The sequence below is a fragment of the Penicillium expansum genome (assembly GCF_000769745.1).
Source record: "Penicillium expansum strain MD-8 chromosome Unknown contig104, whole genome shotgun sequence".
Lineage (NCBI taxonomy): Eukaryota > Fungi > Ascomycota > Eurotiomycetes > Eurotiales > Aspergillaceae > Penicillium > Penicillium expansum.
In genome coordinates, this window is record NW_015971228.1 from 56,317 (window position 1) to 76,187 (window position 19,871).

Genomic DNA, 19,871 nt, shown 5'->3' on the forward strand with positions numbered 1-19,871 from the left:
TGATACAAAGTTAAATGAAGCTGCTCTTGGCTCATAAAAGTTGAAGCCCAATGCCAATAAATGACTAGAGCTGTTTAGGCAAAACAAAAGCAATCCTCCCAAATCCCTCCCAATGTCAAAGCGCCTAGAAGTCCCTCGAGCTGTACAGAGCCCTGTCCTTTATCCCGAAGTCGATCCTAGTAACAAACCAAAGAAGAAAAGAGCAGAAAAATCAAAGAATACGAAACGCAGCCGAGCTTAGAAGTCGCCTCCTCCGAAGTCATCACCACCATAGTCATCACCACCACCGCCGCCGCCGCCGCCGTAATCATCGTTGTCATGATGATCATCGATAGCATCAGCAATCAACATACCGCCAAGCAAACCGCCACCAACACCCAGGGCAGCAGCACCGGCAGTTCCCATACCTCCTCCACCTTGCCTGCGAGGCGGTTGCTGCTGGTAATATCCACCTTGCTGCGGGTACCCTCCGTATCCACCTCCGTATCCAGGCTGAGGCCCTTGCTGCGGAGGATAGCCACCACCACCGTAGTATGCACCAGGAGGAGGACCTTGCTGGACATACGAGGCGTACTGTTGCTGCGGCCGAGCCGGCCTGCTACTTGAGCTCTTGCCCATCAGCTTGCTCAAAAATCCACCCTTGCTGCGCTTCTGCTCCTGCTCAGGCATCGGGCTATGCGATGCTGGGCCCGCCGCATATCCGCCTGGACCAGTGGACTGCGGCCGCGAGGCATCATTGTAGTAGTCTGATGAGGCGCCACGATCTCCTAGTCCAGCTCCGGGTCCTCGTATGCCGGCCCGGGCATCTTCCTCGGCTTGAAGCTTAGCAGCAAGTCGTGCGTCTTCGTCAATCATGTGAGGGCTGGCGTTGCCTGGGCCAGTATTTGTTGAAGGGTTATAGGGATTGTTTGATCCCATGTGTTGCTTCTGGTCTCCCGCACTGGCTATTGCTGCTGGGTCGCCAGGCCCGGCATTGCTGTATGATGGCGGGAGAGAATTGGTTGGAAGATTGCCGTCACCACGCGGTGGGGGGGCTTCGGGGCGATCCCATTGTGATTTCCCCGTAGCGAGGTCCACATAGAACCTAGCTGATAGTTAGTACTTTAGTATTATATTACGATGGGTAAATACATACCAAGCGTGGTATCGATCGTCATACTGCGCTTTCCATCCCTCAGGTACCGAGGGCGGGGGAGGCCCGGAAGGCGGGGCGAACGACATGTTGTGACAGGTATGATTAGCTTGAATAAGTTGCAAGGCTGAAAGCTTGAAGTGTGACAATATCAAGGAGGTTAGGTTTATAAGCGGATAAGAGAAGAGAGTGAGAGTGAAAGAGTGAAAGAGAGAAAGAGAGAGGAGCTCTTGGTTCTTCCATTGGATATATACTGAGCGGGAAGTAAGCGGATAATTGTGGCCTCAGGCATCTTGACTGCGCCTCCCCGAGGTCGGTGGCAGTGCCCCTGATGTCACCATATAAAGATCATATACGGTATAGCAACATCATATACATCTATCTGCCTATCCTACAGGCTACCACATTCAAGATTTCAGCCTATCGGCCATATTGTCCAACTGTACATACACAAATTTATCGCTCTTTCGCTGTAAGCTGTAACGCTGTAACGTGAATTGTTTTTAAAAAAGACAACCAAATCAAAACTCCACGCTTCAATGCTATGCAAAAAGAAAGCTCTCGCATTAGACGATCTCGTCTTGGATATTTGGGTCAATTTCTCCACTAGCTGGGAACCAGTTATCCTCTTCCAAAACCTCAAGTAGTTCCTCGAGGTCAAACCGCTGTCGGTTTAACATTCCCATCTCCGTATCCGAGTCCAGTAGAGTAAGGTCAACATCCTCGGTATTGCTGATTATTCGACGCGAGAGCTTGCGGGCCTTCCGTTTTGTCCGAGATGTCTTTTTCGCTTTCACTTCTTTGTTGCCTTCTCCATTCTCCCCACGGTCCTCTTGCTCATCTCGATTCTCCTCTTGATTTTCTTCCCTTTTTACTTCGATTTTTTCGGCTTTTTTCTTTCTCTTCTTCCCCGGCCTGGAAGAGCCAAGGGAAGATACGGGGCCCTGGAAGATGAACGTAGAAGAATCATCATGCTCCTGGCATTTTCTCTTATGGAATCCTCGATTTCGTATCTCTGCAAGTTGGATCTGTCTTTCAACCTCACTTCGCTGGTTCGAATCGAGTTCATGACGGTCTTCCGGCGGCGGGCCATCCAACTGTTGGCTCTGGTATTTTTGGAGCAAAGGGAGCTGCCCAATTCGGTCAGAAGAAACGTCTTGCTTGATGTTCCTAGCCCACGAGGCAAAAGGCCCCGTGTAAGAGGGCCCTTGACCCATACCAAATGTTCCATGCCTCACAACCTGGCCGGATGAGACGAGCTGGTTTCCCGCAACGATGCCACTATCGCTAGCCTTTTCAGGTTCTGGAGCATGTTCGAACTCGAAACTTCTTATGTTCGGGTCTGAACAAGGTCCCGACGATAAGATGTGCACCCCTCCTCCGGAACCCCCGACGAGAAGATGAGACTGATCCTCTGTAAAGGCTGCACACATGATCTCCTCGTCGAAGGATACAACATCCTCAACGAGAACATCTTCAGGAGACCGGCGGATATCCCATCGCTTAAGGACACCATCGGAGGCACCGGTATAGAATTGGTCCATAGAAGAACCCCAGAGAGCTACCCTCACCCCCACGTCCGCCGTTTCCCGGCTTCGCTGGTGATCAATGGGGTTCAGGGGGGCCATATGACGGAGTTCATGAAGAATTCTATCACCCTTCCGATTATCCCAAACATAGGTTTTGCCGTCCGTACAACTAGCAGTCACATATGTGCCGTTTGAGTCCATTGGACAAAAACTGATCTCATTGACATCTAATGCAGGGCAGGAGAATTCCATCACGGACGGCACACGCTTTTGGAGGTCACAATTGAGGCTAAACACCCTCACGATTGATTTCGTGGTGATGCCAATACCTTTTATGCGTGCGTTGTGAGGATCCTCGGGACTGGCCGTTGCAAATATTGGCAATGAAGAGTGCCATTTAATGTCGAAGACATTTTGCGAGTTGGAAGACATTCTGATAGTCTCAAACGCAGATTCGCGGGCTCGCCACAAGCCTAAGTGACCTTTGTATATTAGATCCTCCCCTGGTTCAGCTAGACCTCCAGCCAAGAATTCCTCAGTTGACGGAGCATGCCCCCAGGCCAAGGCCGTTGATGAAAACTCAAAGTTGGGCTTATACCTTGCATCACGGTCGAGGGGCAGGATAGTGGATGTCAGATTTTCAGGATCTCGTGTGTCCCAGACCAAAATTGATTCTGTCCCTGTAGCCAATACATTCGGATCGAATTTCGACACGGACATCACTGCCACTCGAGACTCATGCTGCAAGGTATGGGTACAGGATACGTTGCGGGTTGATTCCACGTCCCAAATCTTGACAGTTTTATCAAAACTGGCAGTGTAGAGTCGGTTGCCAATCCACTGCATGTTATTAACGCTCATAAAAAGCCGTGGGTCATCAACCGTTGACGATGTTGGCCGTGGAATCCAATGGTCCGGTATTTCCTTTAGACGATTGCTCTGAAGATCACCTAAAAGAAGATTGTTGGCCTTGTTGTACTGCATATTGTGTTCGTCTGATTTGGCTGCAGCGCCAGCAGCAAACCGAGTACCATCAGGCGACCAAGCCAGAACAAGGAGATCCCCTGAAGCACCTTGCCATGATTTCCATGGCCTCAGATCCGAGACCACATCGGTGACAATGGGGCGATGGTTTCCGCCTCCAAGCTCACGGCTGTACAGCAGCTTTTGGACATTTGCACGACGGGGTAAAATTCGACACGGCTCCTGTGGGGAAGGTGCAACGGTGTCCGGAACAGCTTCGATATTTGTGTCTGGCTCTTCAGAGTCAAGGGGAACATTGACCCAAGGGTTGGCGTAATAGTTGGTCGGTTGGACTCTATTTCGACTAGAGCGACGAATGGAACTTTGCTCGGCGGTCGGCGATATTGATCGCAAGTGGGTGGATCTAGATGCAGATGACATGGTTTCTGGTGGGTAAGAGTGGTGCTGCTTTGACACAGGAGCAACTATCTCATCGTTCCTACTGGCATTTGAGATTGCCACACTCTCCCTAAGAGTCCGTTGGCGCTCGCGATGAGTAGGAGAGATGCCATGCGAGGAAGATATAGACACAGAAACAGATTGAGGAGATGCAAGTCGGGAAGGAGTGCGAGAGGGAGAGCGGGAAGGAGTGCGAGGGGAAACCCGGATTCGACTGCCAAAGGAAGGAATGACAGAGCGGGAAGGAGAAGGTTGAGTGGCATGGCTACCACTTGAGGAACGCGTTAATCGATGTGATAATTGGAGAGGTGACGCCTCACTGGGCTGGACTTCAGTCCGCGGAGTCTGCCAGGCATCTCGGACCTCGTCTCTCGTGTGGCCAGAGGTGGCCGGAGTTGACGGATCATCTGGGAAAGAAGAGACCCTAGAATACTGGACTAGCAAACGGAGAGTTTCACGTTGAATATCTGGATTCTCCGGGATGCTTCGGGCTGACAGACCAGGGAACGTAGGGACAAGACCCTGGCCATTAAGACTGGAAAAGCCGTGAGACATTTCAGTAGAACAGCTGATGTTCTAAGCTAAAGAGAGAGAAAGGGTTAGATATGAATAGTAAAAGTAACAAGAGCTCTCTCACATGTTCGAGTTGAGTGATATGAATTCAAGCTCAGTCACGTCTGGTGTCGGACGATGGCAAAGTGAGAAAGACATAACATCGGCCCCCGCTCTCGCTTTGTTCACACTGAACCTGAGGATTGTATTATTGCCCTTCCAACCCGTCAATCCCTTAGGTCTGATTATGTTCCTTCCTGCAGCAGAAGCAAGCCTATGTCTTTAGATAGCTTTGGTAGGAAATAAATTGTCTCGGTATAGCCTTGAGAGCTCTATTAGAGCTGAATCCTAGGCAATACAGTCGTTCAAGATATTGTTTCTGAATCGGCAGGATAGACGATATCCGTAGCGAGCATAGATCTCCCAAGCTAAGAGTAAGAGTAAGAGCGACGATGGAAAGGCAAGCTTGGATCTGTCATGCATTAGAAGTTTTCCCCGCCCAAGGGCACTGAGAGAAGCATACCTGGGAGAAATGGGTATCGAAGTTTGAAGAGAGGTTAAAAAACAGAGGGGTAGGGGAATCAATGCGCAGAACTGAAAATTGCCCAGATTGCAGAAAGATACAGGAGAAAGTGTGGAGAAATGGAGCAGAATCGCGTCAAGAACGCGATAACGCGGGTAAGAGCGGTCTTGGGCGGTGAACTAAGACAAGGCGGTCAAGTCTGAAGTATGGAGTTTTATTTATATGTAGTTATATAGTTATATATATGATTAAAAGAAGTACAAGAGTGAAATTTCAAGTAAATAACTAAACTACATATTTGCAGTACCTGGGTATCGCTTTAATAGAGCTCCCGAGAGCTCCCAAGAACTTCCGAGAACTTTCACCAAGTCATTCTTAATAGTGGGAAAGTGAAGTGAAAGTTAGCACATACGCTCGCATTCCTCACACTCGAACAAGTATGCATGGTGGACATTTAGGGTCCGGATTTTGTCTCTCCAGAAAGTGTGACCATGTGAGTTGTCGCATAGGTCTAGTAGCCCTGGAAACATTCCCCGTCTATTTGGCGATGCGGGCCTTTCTACGGGCAGACACCATCATATCATATAGCACATCCTTGAACGCAAAAAGAAATGCAGCAGTGATGGCGCTCTGAGTGACCTTCGGCCCAATACCTTATTTTAAAAAAAATATGTCAGTGAATAGCCACCTAGTATGAACTCTAAATTGCTTACCCTTGTAGAGTCCCTTCCAGCCTTCTTCCTGGATAATCCTCTTCAGGCTTCCGTTCAAGCTCTCCTTGGGGCCATCCCTGCTGGCCACATGAGCTCGGCTCTTGATGGTGATATATGGGTATGTGAGGCTGGTGGCCAGGATTTTGCCTAGTGCACCCAGGTAGAACGCATCTTTCGGCGTCATACGCCGGCGGCGCTCCACCATATTTTTCAATTGCTCGAAAATGGTGTATTGCAGAATTGGGTTGATCACCAGAATCAATGCCGGGAGAACGCCGGCAAATAGGGCCTTGGGGCCCTCCTGCCGAAGCAGGTCCATTAGGGTGCTGAGGGTGGATGCCTTCGTTTTCTTGGCACCAGGCAATGTTTCCTCCGCCTCTGACTTGCGAGCAGTCATGCGGGTGTTGATGACCCAGATCGGGTTGGTGATCAGCACCGTGGCGCTCCCTGCAATGGCGCCCGCAATCATAGACTCCACCGTCGTAAGCTTTTTCGAGGCTCGACCTCCTTGGATAGCGGCCTTCTCAAAGGCCGAACGCGTGAATTCATACCAATAGTAATACACAAAATTGGTCACGCTGATTCCAAACAGTGCTGATTCCAGGCCGGAATATAGTCCCGAGATACCTTCTCTTTGTACAATACGGCGTACGGCGTCAAGGGTGGTTGAGTGCGCACGCTTCGACTCAACTTGGGCTCTTGTCGACAAAGTGATCAGAGGGTATCTGGAGTGGGTATGGGGTTAGCGGCAGCGATGGGGAAACGCGGGGAAGCATACGTCAAGACCATCGATAGAACCCCCCCTCCCGCACCCGCCAGCGCGTGCGCGATGTTATCACTCTGCTGAACGGCAGCAGATGCTGCCTTGCTCTGGTCGGCTCCGGGTCGAGACATGATGGGAAGAGCTAGATTATTGAACTGTATTCAGATGTAACGTATAGCCTGTAAAGAGCGGAAGAAGATGAAATATGTCAGGTTAAGAATGTTTCAGAACTTTTAAGGCCAACGAAATGAGTCGGCTTGAAGGGGGATGGGATGTTCATGACGTTTTGCCGAAGTGCTGTGTGCCTCGGCTCTTACCCAACTCCACTGCATTCCGAAATGCCCATAGCGCAAATCCACTTGGTGCAGGATTATTTACGGAGTACAGAGTACATTATGTTGTATATAGTTTATGGGTTTAATTTGATTTTTGTGTTTCTTAATCTCCTCGGTACTTGCAGGCTAATCGAGTGACTTGGATGTGTCACGTTCAAATTAACCGGAATTAGTATACCTAGGTATCTTCCAAGGCTATTTATATATAGTTATGTATTAGTGATGATCTACTTGTTACCTTAGAGTCGGCACCTGTGACTTGCATGTGATTATACATCTTTATGATACGTTTATATTTAACTTGGGGAACAATCTACATAATACAACGCAGTAATTTACTATAGCAGAATAGAAGAAGTAGCCCCATGTGAGGCAGTATGCCTCGAGAAGTCGCAAGGTTCTCGCTATTAGTCCATTCACAAGTGAGAAATCCAACCTACAGAAAAAAAAAGCGAAGATAGAAAATAAAAAGGCGAAGGGGGGGGAAGACACAGAGAGAATGATGGGCCAAGGTAATAGAGCAGAGACGTGGCCAGGAAATCATGAGAACGCAGAAACCGGCGGTAATCGCATAAGCAAACGCAGAAACGAGGATAGAACGCAGGCCGTCTAAAGCGAATCCAAGGCAAGAAAGGACCCCCAACGGCATCATCATAACGATTGCCAGCTCCGTGGAGAGGTTTCTACTTGCCCGTCAGGAACATGCCGAGTTTCCAAAGGCCTGACAAGCCTGACTTCTGCCGATTAGATACCACGCCGCTTGAAACCCCTCAATTCATGATGTAACATTGCGCCAAAGTGAAGCACCGCACCACACAAAGAGAACATCGTGTTGCTTAGCAGCAGCCACCTGCCGATCCGGACTGGACACCTTGGCCCTGGCCAACCTGCACAGTCGGCTTGTTGTTGACAGTGGCCGTTCCCATGCGTTCCTTAATCTGTCGTGCCATTGTCAAGAATGCCTGCTCAACATTGGACGCGTTCTTGGCCGAAGTTTCGAGGAAAGGAATTCCGAGACTATCAGCGAACTCCTGTAAAAGTGCAATCACAACCTGTTAATAGTCTGCCCGAACAGCCCTGGATCTATCCTTAAGCATACCTTGGCAACGGTGTACTCCACGACCTTCTTGTCCTCCATATCGCTCTTGTTTCCAACGAGCAGCTTGTTCACACCCTCGGTAGCGTACCGGTCAATCTCCTGGAGCCACTGCTTCACATTGTTGAAGGAATCCATGTCGGTGACATCGTAAACCACGCAAATTCCGTGAGCGCCTCGGTAGTAAGAAGATGTGATGGTACGGAATCGCTCCTGGCCGGCGGTGTCCCACTGTATGTATTATTAGCTTTGCTTTGAATGTTGGTGCTGAATATAGCCGTACAATCTGAAGTTTCACGGTCTTGCCATCGAGTTCGATTGTGCGAATTTTCTAAAATTACCCGTCAGCACCGCTATTCTCTTGCGGTCAAATACACAGCAGCTTCGGAGACGTACGAAGTCAACGCCGATTGTCGAGATGTAACTTTCAGTGTAAGTATCATCGGCAAAACGAAGCAGCAAGCAAGACTTTCCAACACCGGAGTCACCGATGAGGAGCAGCTTGAAAAGGTAATCGTATCTATCTCGATGGTTAGGCAACGGAGATCGGGAAGTTTGGAGATTTAGGTCGTGTGTCGGTCAAATCAGCGACGCGACGATACTCTAGAATCAACATCACATCAGTCAAGTTCAACACACAAACAGGCTCGTATAGTCGACCAAAGCAGGGCGCATAGTTAGAAGGGAATTTGGGGGGAAATGGGAAATGGGGAAGGCTTACCACTCGGGATTCATGATGAGACTTTGGCGGAGAAGAAGGTGAAATGAAAATAGAGATAGAGCACACACAAGTCGAGAGGAATATAAGGGGGAAAAAAAACAAGTTGATGGAGTCGAAGTTCCTAGGAAGTCGGGGGAGGGGACAATGATGGAACAGTCGCCTGAAATGATAGGAGGTGCAGGGAGGCAGACGCACCTGATGCGCAGCTTTGTTTCATGTCACCACTTCTCGGATTTTCTTTACTTTGTATATATATTTTCTATATATATACCTCTTCTTGATTAATCTTTAGCTCTCTTTTTGAATATACGTCTATCACAAGGAGTCTTCTGTACTGGATTTCACTTCTATCCGAGATCACCTGCTCAACTGATCTTATCCCGTGCATAAACTCAGCCTCGTGGGTACTGGACCAATGATCCGAACAATCCAGAATCCAGAACCTCCTTCTTATATTGCATAAAAATCAAAGAAAGATCAGTTGAAAATAATATATTACTAGAAATCAGAAAGCGATCATATTCATAGATACGCATTTATGCGTAACCGTGTGCCTGCAACCATTCGAGAACCAATGCCTCCTCACGCTCCTTATAGGATGCATTGGTTCGAATGTTGTCTGAGACAATCACGAGTGCACGGTCATAGGCCCCAGTTTCCTTGCCCTTGAAGAAGGCCGCAATATCGTCACTGATCTGGTGATCGGCAAACTTGGATAGACCCATACGGACAAAGCGCTCAAACACAACATTGTTAAATGACAATCGTGTTTCGACAGCACTCCAGTTGTCCTTGATGTACTGCCATAGCAAATGCCGGACCTTCGAGTTGGCGGCCAGAGATACGGCACCGCTGTGGATGTCCTGGATAGCCACCTTATCCGAAAACACAAAGTTCAAGTAGTCCTCCACCAGAGCAGCATCCTTCGTGCGTCCAAGTGCAGACAGGCAAATTTCTTTGCCATCCACCGAGTCGGTTCGGATATACTCTTCCTTAACGGCATCGTACTCCTTACGGCCGCCCTCGGACACATTGACACTGAAAATAACTGACCGCAGATTAGTATGAATGGCACTGGTATCTTTTTCAGTCGCCCAGAGATCAAAACGGCGCTTGGCCTCCGTGACAAATCTATGAAATATTAAGACTGTATTAGAGAGTGTTCAACATTGGGAGACAAGGGGAAAGAGCTCACCCTTCATGGCCCGCATTACAGGCCATTGCAATGAGCAGCTTCCGAAGCTGCACAATGAGGTAGTCCTCATCGGGTTTGAACTCCCATCCAATCCGTTCTGCGGCTGGAGAAGCCAGTTTAAGGGTAAACTGCTTCAGTCCCTCGGCCACTTTCTCGTTTTGTGAGAAAACCGACCGGATGTTCGCCAGGGACGCAGAGACTTGGGACCAAACACTGCAAGATGAGAGGTCAGAAATGACAGAAAAGGGCTACAAGGAGATGTTTCTCACAGATAATTTTGTTCTTCCTTGAATCCTTCTAGAAGAGTCAACAAGGCGGGCGTAGTGCCCTCGCCAGAGACTGCAAGGGCGGCTGCATCACCCAACAAACCGATCTTATCCTCGGTGCTCAGGAGATCAAGCGACTGGCCCAGTTTTGCCAGATGCGTAGGAGGATAGTTGGTTCGATAGAACCCAGACAAGTCCTTGTTGATCTTGTAAAAAGAGTCCTTCCCAATTCCTCCAACGGTGTCGGTTTTCAAGGTTAGAGCACGGGTGTCAACAGTAGCCAATTCCGGTCCGGATTTGATGCCGAGAGGAATCCACCATTTCGTCTCATCCTCCTCTGGCTTCGCATCGCCGGTGGACAAGAATCGATTCTGGCTAACGGTGACCTGGCCGGGCTCCTCTGTCACGGTGACAACCGGGAAACCGATCTTGCGAATCCAGGGATCCTAGGGCAAATCAGTTAGATCTCGAGTTGACCAAATAGAGAGCCAAACAGAGAGCCAAAGGTTGGGTATTTACTTACCATGAAAGAATGCACGTCCTGGCCGGAGGCTTTACTTAAGGCAGTCCACAGGTCGTTTGTGGTTGCATTTCCTATAACCACTCAGCATATGTTCGTTAAAATCTTCTTCTTTGACACCCTACCATATGCATGAGATTTGAGATAGTCCGCAACTCCACGCAAGAAAGTCTCTCTGCCGAGGTGAACACTCAGCATGCGAATGACAGAGCTTCCCTTCAGATAACTGATATGGTCGAATATTTGGTCGACCTCGAGGGCGTTTCGAACGGGAACTTCGATAGGGTGGGAAGCGCGGAGCGAGTCGAGGTGAAATGCTTGTTGCACACCTTCAGCCTGGGAGAACGTCAATATCGGCCTTAGCATGGTGGATATTACCTCGGGCATTCCGTACGACAAACTGAGACCAAACATTCCACTCTGCTTGCACATTAGATACTGTATCATAGGGTCATCGGCCCGAAGCGAAAAAAAAAGCTCACCCGGATAGAAATGATCAACGGCAAGCCAGCCAACCCAGGTTGCGAATCCCTCATTCAGCCACAACTCGTTCCACCAGTCCATGGTGACGAGGTTGCCAAACCATTGGTGAGCCAGCTCTATATAGTGAGTCAGATATCAAAGCCATCTTGAAACCTAGACATCCAGAGATTGAAGGAATGTGGGAACTAACCATGAGCTACAACGTAAGCAATGCGGTTCTTGTAGCGGTTGTCCGACTTTCCTTCATCGAAGAGAACGGCGGTCGTTCGATAGGTCACAAGACCCCAGTTCTCCATAGCACCCATGGCCTAGAGACCCGCAATTAGCTCGAATGAAAAGCCTGGAACTCATTGAGAAGAAAAGGTTACTCACAAATTCATGAACAGCCAGGAGATCAGCCTTGGGGAGGGGGTATTCAATTTCGAAGACTTCCGAGAAATAGTCAACCGTGCGGTGAGCACATTCCAGTGCAAAACGAGCCTGGTCTTGAAGGCCCCGGGTGGTGTAAACTCGAACAGGAATACTCTTGCCCTGATATTTGCGCTCGGTCATAGCCTCAACGTATTCGAAGTCACCAACTGCCCAGGCCAGAAGATAGGTGCTCATCACCGGCGTCTTCTCGAACGTGATGAACTTCAAACCGGGTTTGTTTCCGTCTCTTTCAGATTGAACGGGCATGTTACTCAATGCAGTCTGTCCCTTGGGGACTTCAATCTCGAAATCGAAGGTGGATTTCAAGTTTGGCTCATCGAAACAAGGGAAAGCCCTTCGTGCGTCACAGGACTCAAATTGAGTGCTTAGCATGTAGTAAAAGTCATCCTCCTTGGGTGTATCGGGAGATGGCTCTCCAACGGTGGGCTTATACTTTGAGCGGTAGAACCCGGCCATGGCGTTGTTCATAATGCCGGTAAAGTTGATGGAAAGCACAACATCTGCCGGCGCAATCTCTTGCGAGAAAGCGAGGGAGACTCGCTCCGATTGCTTATCATAGGTGATTCCGGATGCTTTGGCCAATTGACTCCCTATGACAAGAAGACCGGTATTAGTTTTTTTTTTCCCCTTTCTCCATATCACACCAATGATACGATCCTACACGTACCATCTTTCCCCAATATCTCAGCATTTTGTACTTCGATCTCCTTAGAGTTCAGCACAATCTCGTTGGTAGCACGGATAACTTTGAGATCGATCTTCAACGCGCCCTTGTATCCCCATGAACCACCGAACTGCAAATCGAAAAGAGAGACGTGGTAGTTGATAGGCTTAACCCTATTGTCATGTCAGTTTCTAATGCTTCAGACCAGAAAGAAAACGAGGGCTCAAATATGGGAAACGAAAGGGGACAAGAAAAAAAAAAGATACAGAGTAACCCACGCGGGGCATCACTTACACGTCAGGAAGTGTCTCGCGCTCTTGAGACGCCATCATGCGGACTTCGGAGGAACAGTGCCTAATGGGAGGGAAACTCAGATCTAATATAGCAGCGGGTGTAGGCAGTCGAGGTGGCAGTCGAGGAGAATGCGAAAGAGAAAGTTTGTGTCGTGTGCGAGAAAGAAGAGGAGGGGCAGGGCGGACAGTGACTGGACGGAGGACTTGAACTGCTACGCCAGCACGAATGGATCTTCTTCCCCACATCGGGGGAATTCTAGCTTAACCGTCTACGGCTATCGTCGGAGCTATTTCAAAAAGGTTTAGTTTGAAGGGAATTGCGACTAGCGACTTGGTCAAAGAGGAGACAGGGAGGATATTCTCCAACGGAGCTCCGTCGGAAGCTTGGACCATTTTCGGTCTTCCGCTTGGGTCTTCTCTCTCTGTCTCTCTTTCTCACCCCACTCTTACCCACGAATATGGCCGACTCCGACGAAGAATATGTGGGCGAGGTAACAGAAGATGAAGATGATTTACAGGTGACTCGAGGCGATAATCCACGAGCCAAAAGAAAGCAGCGCGGAGGTGCAGAATGGGAGCTATCCAGAACCTGGGAGACACTGGTGGAGGGTGCAGATGGTACCATCAACTCGACTGTCGAAGGTCTTTTGGAAGCTGGAAAACGAAAGAGGTTAGTCACTTCACCTTACAACATCCATATATTCTTGCTGAAGTGTATCGGTCGTTCAGGCTCCTGAAAGATACAACACCACTACAGCGCGGTATCATTCGACATCTCATCCTAATTCTGGATCTTTCGCAGTCCATGTCCGAGAAAGATTTGCGACCCACAAGATACTTGTTGACTCTCCGATATGCCCAGGAATTCGTGAGAGAATTTTTTGAACAAAATCCCATCTCCCAGCTTGGTGTCCTCGGACTGAGAGATGGTCTCGCGCTCCGAGTCAGTGACATGAGTGGCAATCCAACAGAACACCTCACAGCCATCCAAGCCCTCAAAACACAAGATCCAAAAGGTTTGCCTAGTCTTCAGAATGGATTGGAGATGGCACGTGGTGCTCTTTTGTATGTCTTTACACCAGCTATATGTAGCCTGGGGGATTTGAACGAAACTAATCAGTGAATTTAGCCATACACCGAGCCATGGCACTCGGGAAGTGCTATTTATATATGGTTCCCTCCTTTCCTCTGATCCTGGAGACATCCACCAAACGATAGATACCCTGATTAGCGACAAAATTCGGGTTGGTATCGTGGGGCTCGCAGCCCAGGTTGCAATTTGCCGGGAACTTTGTACAAAAACCAATGGTGGTGATGAAACAGCATATGGAGTAGCACTGAATGAGCAACACTTTCGGGAGCTGATGATGGACGTGACTACACCCCCAGCCGCCTACTCAGAGAAAGAATCTGCAAGCTCATTGCTGATGATGGGGTTCCCTTCTCGTACAGTGGAGTCCAGTCCCTCGCTCTGCGCATGCCATTCAAAGCCCTCACGAGGAGGCTATCTTTGCTCACGATGCAACAGCAAAGTGTGTAGTCTTCCTGCTGAATGCCCATCTTGCGGGCTCACATTGATCCTTTCAACCCATCTGGCACGATCGTATCATCATCTGTTTCCATTGATCAACTGGGTCGAGGTGCCCTGGCGTCGAGCCTCGCGAAGCTCCGCTTGCTTTTCCTGTGGTCTTTCTTTTCCCCCCGTGCCTTTGGAAGATCACTGGCAAATGGCAGAGAACCAGGCCAAGGGAATGAGCGTGAGCAGTCGCTACGAGTGTACTGCATGTCATAACCATTTCTGTATCGACTGCGATCTCTTTGCACATGAAGTTGTGCACAACTGCCCCGGCTGTCAAAGTAAAAGTACCCCCCTACACTCTGGGGTAGCCAACCCAACGTCAGGTGGAATGGATATCACGGTCTAGGGCGCGGAATTATCTCAATATTGCATGGTTTGGCGTCGCAAGATATCCCTCGATTTTTCTGTTCACATGCCAAAAGGTAGCATAGGGGAGGTAAGGCGTCTATATAACAAAATACCATTTTTCTTGCAAGTACTGTGTGGCTTTCACTATTCCCGAGAGCAGTAAAAAAAACCCCCCCAAAAGGTTGAAAAGTTGCGGAGTAAATAATTGGAGAACGCACCAGAGCCCTGGAGGATGAGCCTCGGCTAGTCAGCTTAGATTAGATTGCCCCACGCATCCTCCGCATCCCAGACGTTTGTGTATTCTTCAACAAACAATGGCACAACCCTCAGAAGCTCAGGTCTTTGAAAGGCTACAATCTTACTCCTTCACATCGGATCCGGAGTTTGCAAATGGCCTCTCGATAATACTTGGTCATCCCAACACCCCCGCCACCGAGGTGGAGATGAACCGGGATGACGACCTTGTCCTGCAAGCAAAGTGCTTCTTTTTCTCACGGTATGCTGAGAATTCCTGCATAGAATAGTTCAGATACTAATCTGAGTATAGAAAAGAAAATCTCACTCCAGCTATTGACTTTGCTGCCTTCAAATCATGGTTAGCAGGGCGGGCAACGGAGCCCCAAGGGCTAAATAATACAGCCTTGCAAATCTCTGAAGCGTCGGACCCAGGCACGTCTGGGCCTGAGAGTTCAACAAATCCTGAACCTGCTTATCCATCGTCGTTTGCGCACATTGTGGAACTTATCACTACGGGGCAACCAATACCTGGGATCCAAGATATCCCAGACACAGTGCTCAGTGGCCACGATATTTCCAGCGAGAAACCACGGCGGCGGAAACCATGGGAGAAGGATGAAGTGGTGACTACCTTCGATGAAACTGCAAGCGCTGCTCCCTGAAATTCCATTCTATCCAGCCGAGGTTCATCATGGGTTAAATATTTGAATGGAATAGAATTTGGATAATAACAATATGGGTTTTCTCAAGAAATTTTAACGTGACACGCCCCAAGCTTCAATCTATACGATTGGATGAGATGATAGCCACTGGGGATAGCAAGCCAAATGAATAAATCGGCAAGCAGTGATAACTCGCAATATTGAAACACAGAAATGATTGGGTAATTTGGAGCTGGGTCAACAGATATTGATAAGACACGGTCAGGCAATCTGGCAAAGACAGGACTGTCTGCCTGAAAGCAGAAGGGATGAAATGCTAAAGCGATGCTTTTTCTTTTTTGTTGGTTCTTGGGTTTTTTTCCCCTCCTTTTTTTGCACTGCGATAAAAGTGAATATGAAGTATCAAGAGACAGAGTCAACGAAGTGGCGCATAATGGGGTCCCCATTGATGTCCGCGGCCGAAACGACCACCACCGGACTGGCTTGTGGTAGTAAATTTGTCTTCGTTGAAATTGTTGAAACGACCGATTTGCATTCCAGCCCCAGGACCAGGACGCGTAGCGTGAGACGGGTTGCAGCAAAGCATAGCCACACGAGAGCCAAATTTGGAGCCACGAAGGGAGACCATATGTTTCCTAGTTGAATCGGATTAGACTTCAGACCACTCAAAGTATAAAATGAGCTGCTAGGGAGTTATACCGAATGTGACTGGCCACGAGCTCTCGTTGATGAGGCGCGGCATTCATCAAAATCCATTGGATGAGATAGTTTCCATACTGATCACCCGCTACTGAAAGGAAATTAGTATCTTCTCATGGTGCTAACGCCTTGGTAACTTACTATCGATCAATGGCATGCGAGGTCGGTCAGATCGGCCAGTGCAGACACGAGAGAGATAATGATCCATGAACTCTGTGCCGCCAATCTTGAGGCATTTTTCCACAATCTTAGATGCGAACTGATCCATACTGTAATCCACCGCCCAGCGATGAACATGTTCAACTGCACGGCTCTTGTCGTGGGGAGCACCGTGCTCGCAGATGTGTTGGATGCACCAATTCCCGAATTGACCATGAGCGAGTACATCGATCTTCGCCAATACTTCTTCGATTGCCGGTCGCTACACAATATCAGCATTGGTATAAACGATTGTAAAGAACCAACAGAGAAGCAGGATAGCGAGGAAAGGGGCTTGATGTGTATGGTAGCGGGTCTCTCACCTTTTCCTCCTCCACACAATTTTCAAAGATGTTTTGGACAACCAGACTTCCTGTCTCTCCAAGGGCAACCTCGTGCCACATTCCATGTAATGCGTCATTTACTTTGGCCATCACCTGCGGAGGCTCGCCACTCCACCGGAGCTCAAACAGTTTCTGCCAAACGTGGCAGGCATATCGATGGACTACAGTCTCAGGAATCCTGCGCAATAGTTCGTGTACCATAATAGCTTTATGCTCCTCTGAAACGCAGTCAAACGCCTTTTGGACCACATGGCAGCCAAAGGCATCCATGCTGAGGTTTAGCGTATTACCTCTGATCGCATTCGCGATAGCGACGACTTGCTCCGGAGTTCCATGTTCAAAGCAGCGTTGTATGAGGAAATTTCCAAAGCGGTTGACCATGAGTGGGTAGGCTTGATGCACAATTGACTCGATAATTTCGTACTTTTGCTCGGTTGTGCCGACCTTCAGCTTTTGTTGTAAGAAAATTGAAGCTTGTTGGTCATTGTTGCAGATGATCTTGTCTACAATGTACTTCCAATCACACGATACGTTCTTGTCAAGCAGGCGTCGGTAGTTGAGTGGTTCAAGTGGTGACACGTACGTCTGGATGGAATTACCGCTCATCTGATAAGGGTTAGAATGGATGCAGACATGACGCACATGATTATCTCTTACCGAATTGTTCCATGTAGTTTCATTCGCGTTGGTGCCTGTAAACTCGGTAGCAGTAGGCGAGAGGGGGCTGCCAATCGGTCGAGGGGGGTAAGAGGGCACAGAGTAAAGTCCAACCTGTTGAAAGGCGCTGGGGGGTCTCTTCGGCGAAGCAGGTGACTTAGTTGTCTGGTCACTGGAGGACCCAGAAGCAAATTCACACCAGGGGGTAGACTGAATTGGAAATAGAGATCCACCCCTACTGCTTTGGGTGATAGAGCGACGGGCCCCGGTGATAGGTCCTTGGGGGTACAGCATCTGTTCACCAATGGGGCGTGAGTAGAATCCACATGGACTAGCTGAAGACCCTGAGTGTGGTCTTTGTGATTGCAGAGACGGTGGGCCAGCAAATGGAGGATACACATTGGAGACACCCCAGAACCGATTTGGGTCCTGGCTTGTAGAGCTGCTAGTACCCGAAAGGCTCTCTCCATATTCTCTGTCTGTGTTAGGCTCATTGTGGGCCCAGAGCGCGCGAGATCTGTTGTAGGCTCCTGTAGACAATGGATCTGAGACATCAGATTGAGAATCATCTTGAGCACCCCACGCATCTTGAAACTGAGCAAATGCAGAGCTCGATGCATTAAAAGCATTCTGCAGGTGGTTAATGGTCTGCTCTGTAATTTCGCGGCTGCCGAAATCAGCCTCTGATGACGGTCCAAGGGCTTGGTCCAAGGTATGTTTTATCACACGGGTTTGGGCAAGCTCTTGTTCCTGCAGAGCAATCTTGGAATTTGCAGCAAGGAGTTCCTGCTTAAGGCGAAGCAGCTCCACCGTTCTGTCTTCCTGAGGGTAAGGCTTGGTGGTTTCAGTGAGGGGTAAAGCCGGCACCGTTGTGGCCGGGGTGATCTGGGACGAACCAGAAGAGCGATCGGTTTCAGAACGTGGGAGGGGAATTGTTTTGGGAGAAATCCTTGCCAGTATTCTGTCAAGATCTGATGTTTGTCCGTTCAAAGGTTCAACTTTGATATGATCTAGCTTCTGCTTCTGGGATTGTGAGACCACAGACACATACACACACACACACACACACACACACACACACACGAATCAATAGCACAGGAAACACATACCTTGCTTGCCGAGTGCTCAGCCCCTTCACCAGACAAGGCCTGCAACTTTGCATGTCGGGATATTTCAGCCGCATCGGAAGAACTGTAATGAGTAATCGAGGTCTGAGGGCTCTGCCACGACCAATGTAGTTAGTGTGCTAGAGATTCAATTCAAGGTTTGTTCTTCAAGAAGCATACCGAGGATTCGTGTCCAAAAGAGAGATTCCGCACATCAATGGCATCATTGGAGGTAAAACGTCCTCCATTTCCCATTCGACCAAGTGTTGAAGGACCACTTAGGGTAGGCATGTTGTCAATTGGGGGGGCTTAAAAGTGAAACAGAAACAAACCCAGAGATAGAGACAGAAAAGAACAGAAGGAGAAAAAAAAAGGTATGAAGTCGCTGCGTGAAGGTGGAGACAAACAGGCTCGTTGGAAACCAAGTGAGTTTACATGCAACGAAAAGGATTCCGAGCAGATTCTTGCGAGATGATGGTAAACATAAGGGAACTTTTGAAGATGAGGAAGTACTGGTGAGAAGAGACGAGATTGGGACTGGAGGATGGGAGAAAGAAGTTGAGAAGTTGAGATAAAATAAGGAGAGAGAGAGAGAGAAAACAGAGGCAAGGAAACAAGAGACCGAGGAAAGAGCAGAGTCAGAAGAGAACCTTCCAATCTGGCGATTATACTTGTGTATGGACTACCCAATTAGGCATAGTTGATCTGTAGTTTCATGATTTTAACAACGTACATACATGTAGGTATATACATATATAAATAAATATATATATATACGAACGATATATGTAGTATATCACTAGCATATACCTAAATTAAGATTCATCTACATTATTGGAAGGGTATGTACATGGAATTCAAGCTTACATGTTATTAATACCTATAAATGGCGCTTTATAGGATTTACAGGATGTGATTTTTCTCCATATTTTACATTTGATGACCACCTAGCTACTCATTTTATATTCCCAGCCATAATCTCGAGAAATGGGAAGACATCGTAATGTGTCTTGAATATAATGTTCATCAAATATCATCATATTGAGCTAAAATGGACCAGATTAGTATGGTCCTGCATCGTGTCAAGGATAGAGGCTGCATAGACAGCCAGCTACGGATTTTGTACAAGGTACTCCGCAGTTAACTAAATACATGTAATCATAACTAACGTTAATCTATCTATCAGAGCTTAATGTCCCCCCTGAATCCTAAAGCCAAGACATTGCATGCAGATCAGGGTCCACAACACGTGACCCAGATGACGCGTAATAGCGAAAAGCATACATACGAAGACGGAACCAGTGAGATTTTCTTAATATAGAAAATGGTGAGGGGAATGATAGAAACTAATATATAGGGAGTACGGAGTAGTAGAGATCATTATGCATTAGGGATAGTCATA

The 19,871-nt window shown here is 48.3% G+C and overlaps 8 protein-coding genes across 8 annotated transcripts; 2 read left to right on the forward strand and 6 right to left on the reverse strand.

Moving 5' to 3' along the window:
- Positions 1–237: 237 nt before the first annotated feature.
- On the reverse strand, positions 238–1,221 carry PEX2_033850 (WW domain-containing protein; the record flags this gene model as incomplete). Its single annotated transcript, XM_016740660.1, has 2 exons — positions 238–1,084; positions 1,136–1,221. 2 exons carry the CDS (start codon positions 1,219–1,221, stop codon positions 238–240), a joined length of 933 nt encoding a protein of 310 aa, XP_016601462.1.
- A 477-nt stretch (positions 1,222–1,698) lies between these two features.
- PEX2_033860 (WD repeat protein) lies at positions 1,699–4,638 on the reverse strand (the record flags this gene model as incomplete). The annotated part of the gene is made up of 1 exon (XM_016740661.1): positions 1,699–4,638. One exon carries the CDS (start codon positions 4,636–4,638, stop codon positions 1,699–1,701), a length of 2,940 nt encoding a protein of 979 aa, XP_016601463.1.
- A 1,057-nt stretch (positions 4,639–5,695) lies between these two features.
- pmp47 (putative peroxisomal membrane protein Pmp47) lies at positions 5,696–6,765 on the reverse strand (the record flags this gene model as incomplete). Its single annotated transcript, XM_016740662.1, has 3 exons — positions 5,696–5,811; positions 5,872–6,596; positions 6,650–6,765. 3 exons carry the CDS (start codon positions 6,763–6,765, stop codon positions 5,696–5,698), a joined length of 957 nt encoding a protein of 318 aa, XP_016601464.1.
- Positions 6,766–7,805: 1,040 nt separating this feature from the next.
- On the reverse strand, positions 7,806–8,800 carry PEX2_033880 (Rab family GTPase YPT1; the record flags this gene model as incomplete). The annotated part of the gene is made up of 5 exons (XM_016740663.1): positions 7,806–8,000; positions 8,069–8,296; positions 8,349–8,396; positions 8,462–8,583; positions 8,788–8,800. 5 exons carry the CDS (start codon positions 8,798–8,800, stop codon positions 7,806–7,808), a joined length of 606 nt encoding a protein of 201 aa, XP_016601465.1.
- Positions 8,801–9,322: 522 nt separating this feature from the next.
- Positions 9,323–12,675, reverse strand: PEX2_033890 (M1 family metallopeptidase; the record flags this gene model as incomplete). Its single annotated transcript, XM_016740664.1, has 11 exons — positions 9,323–9,917; positions 9,982–10,194; positions 10,251–10,693; positions 10,771–10,841; positions 10,893–11,103; positions 11,162–11,187; positions 11,250–11,366; positions 11,441–11,558; positions 11,623–12,272; positions 12,350–12,519; positions 12,641–12,675. 11 exons carry the CDS (start codon positions 12,673–12,675, stop codon positions 9,323–9,325), a joined length of 2,649 nt encoding a protein of 882 aa, XP_016601466.1.
- A 422-nt stretch (positions 12,676–13,097) lies between these two features.
- PEX2_033900 (TFIIH/NER complex subunit SSL1) lies at positions 13,098–14,179 on the forward strand (the record flags this gene model as incomplete). Its single annotated transcript, XM_016740665.1, has 3 exons — positions 13,098–13,309; positions 13,369–13,704; positions 14,029–14,179. The coding sequence occupies 3 exons, from the start codon at positions 13,098–13,100 to the stop codon at positions 14,177–14,179; spliced, it is 699 nt and encodes a 232-aa protein (XP_016601467.1).
- Positions 14,180–14,880: 701 nt separating this feature from the next.
- Positions 14,881–15,465, forward strand: PEX2_033910 (DUF5572 domain-containing protein; the record flags this gene model as incomplete). The annotated part of the gene is made up of 2 exons (XM_016740666.1): positions 14,881–15,062; positions 15,114–15,465. 2 exons carry the CDS (start codon positions 14,881–14,883, stop codon positions 15,463–15,465), a joined length of 534 nt encoding a protein of 177 aa, XP_016601468.1.
- A 415-nt stretch (positions 15,466–15,880) lies between these two features.
- On the reverse strand, positions 15,881–18,760 carry PEX2_033920 (Pumilio-family RNA binding repeat-containing protein; the record flags this gene model as incomplete). Its single annotated transcript, XM_016740667.1, has 7 exons — positions 15,881–16,100; positions 16,165–16,255; positions 16,306–16,585; positions 16,686–17,312; positions 17,364–18,386; positions 18,473–18,583; positions 18,650–18,760. 7 exons carry the CDS (start codon positions 18,758–18,760, stop codon positions 15,881–15,883), a joined length of 2,463 nt encoding a protein of 820 aa, XP_016601469.1.
- Positions 18,761–19,871: the final 1,111 nt, after the last annotated feature.